A 999-nucleotide genomic window follows, 5' to 3' on the forward strand; every position below is an offset into this window, starting at 1 on the left:
GATTATGAAATCTTTTTTTTTTGTCTCGAAAAGGATGATGTGGAATTTTTGTACGGGATATCAAAACCAAGTAAACATATCAATTACTATTCATTTAAAATTAGTTAAAGAGGAAATATAGATTTAGACAAACCATACACATATTTAAAAAAAAGAATTGATAAGTTTCGATACAATTTTTTTTTCTCTGTCATGCACATAACACATTATAGTATGTTACATGCGTTGTGAACGTTCGTCTACCAACGATTTGCCTTTCTGTTGTCACTTAAGCAATTAGTGTAGGTTTGCACGTAAAAATGTACATTTGCGTAACTTGTAGAAACCATTTATATTAAATCGTAAATAATTTTTAACTGCCAAAAATTTTTATGATGTCAATATTACCTTGATAGCTTTTGCTTTGAATATAAAAGAAACCGATTTTTGTCACAATGTATCAGTTAACTAAATCTCTTAGTTCCTACAACAACAACCAATTCTACTCATCAAAATGATATTTAAGGTAAAAAAAATAAAACATGGATAAAGGAAAAAAAAAACAAGTTGTGGAAGATAAATCTCACTAAAAGAAATCTTTAATTGGTTCAGGTATTCTGCGTACTGGCTGTAGCAGTAGCGGTTGTGTCCGGTCACGGGTACTCGTCCCAACACATCGAGCGACACGACGGACATCATCAGGAAGTATCCATTCACGACAAACATGGACATCACCACGTCGACTACTATGTAAGTTACACTAACACTACATGATTACTATTACCAGTGTTGAATATAAACTAATGACTGGTTATTTCTCCAGGCCTACCCTAAGTACAAGTTTGAGTACAAAGTAGATGATGACCACACCGGTGACCACAAGATACAACACGAACATCGTGACGGACACAAGTCTGAGAGCAAGTACTCCTGGCACGTCGACCACATCGTTCCTCATCACCATCACTAATAAGAACTTAGGATAATAATACGGTTGATTAATTTTATGAAATAAATGAA

At 33.8% G+C, this 999-nt stretch overlaps 1 protein-coding gene across 1 annotated transcript; it reads left to right on the forward strand.

Moving 5' to 3' along the window:
- The first annotated feature begins 449 nt into the window (after nt 1-449).
- On the forward strand, nt 450-999 carry LOC142973106 (uncharacterized). The gene is made up of 3 exons (XM_076114662.1): nt 450-505; nt 592-729; nt 803-999. The coding sequence occupies exons 1-3, from the start codon at nt 494-496 to the stop codon at nt 947-949; spliced, it is 297 nt and encodes a 98-aa protein (XP_075970777.1). The 5' UTR covers nt 450-493; the 3' UTR covers nt 950-999.

This window comes from Anticarsia gemmatalis, chromosome 5 (assembly GCF_050436995.1).
Source record: "Anticarsia gemmatalis isolate Benzon Research Colony breed Stoneville strain chromosome 5, ilAntGemm2 primary, whole genome shotgun sequence".
In the NCBI taxonomy this organism is placed as follows: Eukaryota; Metazoa; Arthropoda; class Insecta; order Lepidoptera; family Erebidae; genus Anticarsia; species Anticarsia gemmatalis.

What these genes read in the sequence shown, in the direction of transcription:
- LOC142973106 (XM_076114662.1), top strand. An exon ending in ATCACCACGTCGACTACTAT is followed by an intron (nt 730 to 802) that starts GTAAGTTACACT and finishes TTATTTCTCCAG; the next exon opens with GCCTACCCTAAGTACAAGTT.